General features: G+C 30.3%; 1 protein-coding gene across 1 annotated transcript in view; it reads left to right on the top strand.

Annotated features, from left to right (window-relative positions):
- Positions 1-2,182, top strand: part of LOC117118221 — an 8,836-nt gene that overhangs the window by 957 nt on the left and 5,697 nt on the right. The window contains exons 2-3 of the mRNA XM_033262743.1: positions 996-1,120; positions 1,407-1,569. Of these exons, the coding sequence (XP_033118634.1) occupies positions 996-1,120; positions 1,407-1,569 (288 nt within the window). The remainder of the gene's footprint in view (positions 1-995; positions 1,121-1,406; positions 1,570-2,182) is intronic.

Below are 2,182 nucleotides of genomic sequence, written 5' to 3'. Positions count from 1 at the left end.
TTCAAAAACCTATTTTGAATATTTCCTTGATATACCAGCTGTTACCTACATGCTATTACGTACGGTAGCTTAAAAGTAAAGTTCACTATACTGTGTGAAGGTAGAGTCCACTGATTAATCTCAGATAAGATAGTATAATACATACTCCAAGTATCGAAATGCACGCCATCGTGTCGGGATTCAATATTTTGACATTAATTACCGTATGTCATCATCAGGAATCATATAGATATTAAAATGGCACAAAGTGATCTTCTAACTCCATGATGACATAATTAATGTCAAAATATTGAATCCCGACACGATGGCATGCATTTTGATACTTGGAGTATGTATTGTATTATCTTCTAGAGAGATTTGTGGTCTTAAATACGGTAAGATTCCACCCAGAGAAAACTTTATAGTAAGAATATGATATTAATCTTTTTTATAATACTGTATTTAACTTTTAAAATGTATATATATATATATATATATATATATATATATATATAGCCATATATATGTAGGCCTATATGTACGGTATATATAATATATATAATTATATATAATATATATATTATATTATATATATATATATATATATAAATCAAGGTAGCCGTTAACACATATATAAATCATCAAAGAAAGGTAAATACAGTGTTCGAATAAAGGACTTAATAAATACATCGTGTAGCATAGCTCTCAACGAATGTAGTCCTGTAAATAAATGAATAAAGAAATTGTGTAATAAAATGCCTCTGGCGGGACTCGAACCTGCGACCTCTCGCTGTCAAGGCGAGTGTCATAACCACTAGACCACGGAGGCTTCATGGTTGAACAGATTCAAATACCACCAGATACACTCTATTACACAATAGGTACGGCTAGAAACAAATAGGTGCATATAACATAAATCAAGGTAGCCGTTAACACTGTTAAATCATATATAAATCATCATCATCATCATATATATTTGTATATTGTATTTGTGAAGTTTGTATCTTAATCCCTAGGCGCAATCAGTGATTTGACAGATTTTTTAGATAGATCAGTTGAAGGTGCTTCAACGGGGTTTGCTGTCCAGGAATTGGTGGAGGGATTAGCACAGCTGGCTGTCCATCCTATTAATAAAGAAAAGGTAAACAGTATATTTTATAGTTGTATCCACCAGCAGCAAATGACTGTTAAAAGAAAATCATAAAAAAAGAAATGATTTTTTTAATGCAACATCAATAATGAATTTTGACAAGCAATTAGTGTATTTAAAAGGTTTATAATATGGTATTACTGTGGAAATGATAATAATAGAAACGCTTTAAGTCACTGTAGATCATTTTATTAAATATAAGAGGAAAATGCATTCCGATTATATGCCAGAGAAACGTTGTAAATACCGGTATGTGGTTCTATTTTATTATGAACAGATAATAGAAAAGTCGTTGTCTTCCTTTTACAAAATATTGGAAAAAAGTAACGACAGAAGACTGACGAGTTATGTTAGGGAAGTTCTAGACAGATTGGGATTCAGTGACGTATGCCCTACTGGTACGGAACATTGTCATAGAGATACGGAGAAACAAAATAAAGGTACTTATATTTTCTTCGAGTGCTCTATGTGTCTGTGGTTAGATGTACGAAGAGACTTGAATAATGAATAGCAACATACCGTATATTCTCGCGTATAAAACAAGGCTTAAAAAGCGGATTAAATCGTCTTGTACGTACAACACAAACAATTTATATATCATTAAATTATGTTCATATCGTTCGTAACACACAAATTTACTAGGCCTACTGAAGTGAAGCTGTCAACTGTTAGTATGAATAAACGCTATTTTAAATGCGGGGAATAAGAAGCCCATAAAATAGTAGGCCTATTATTTGGTATACTAGGCTTCACAAGGAGCAGTAAAAAAGAAGGGAATTCCGACTGTACTGTCGTACCAATATTTCACTATTTACCTACGCCAAGAGGTTATGTATTCACTGCTGCCTGTCTGTCAGTCTTTCTGTCTATGAGGCGCCATCTGTTAACTTATTATTTAGCAAAAATAACATGTATATATATACATAATATATAATATTTTATATAATATATAATATTTTATATAATATATAATTTTTTATATAATATATAATTTTTTATATAATATATAATTTATTATATATTATATAATTTTTTATATATTATATAAAATAT

Source organism: Anneissia japonica, unplaced genomic scaffold (assembly GCF_011630105.1).
Source record: "Anneissia japonica isolate Jap-2015-1 unplaced genomic scaffold, ASM1163010v1 scaffold288173_len209237_cov177, whole genome shotgun sequence".
Classification (NCBI taxonomy): domain Eukaryota; kingdom Metazoa; phylum Echinodermata; class Crinoidea; order Comatulida; family Comatulidae; genus Anneissia; species Anneissia japonica.
Note: the sequence above shows the minus strand (reverse complement) of the source record. Positions and strands in the feature narration are given on the sequence as shown.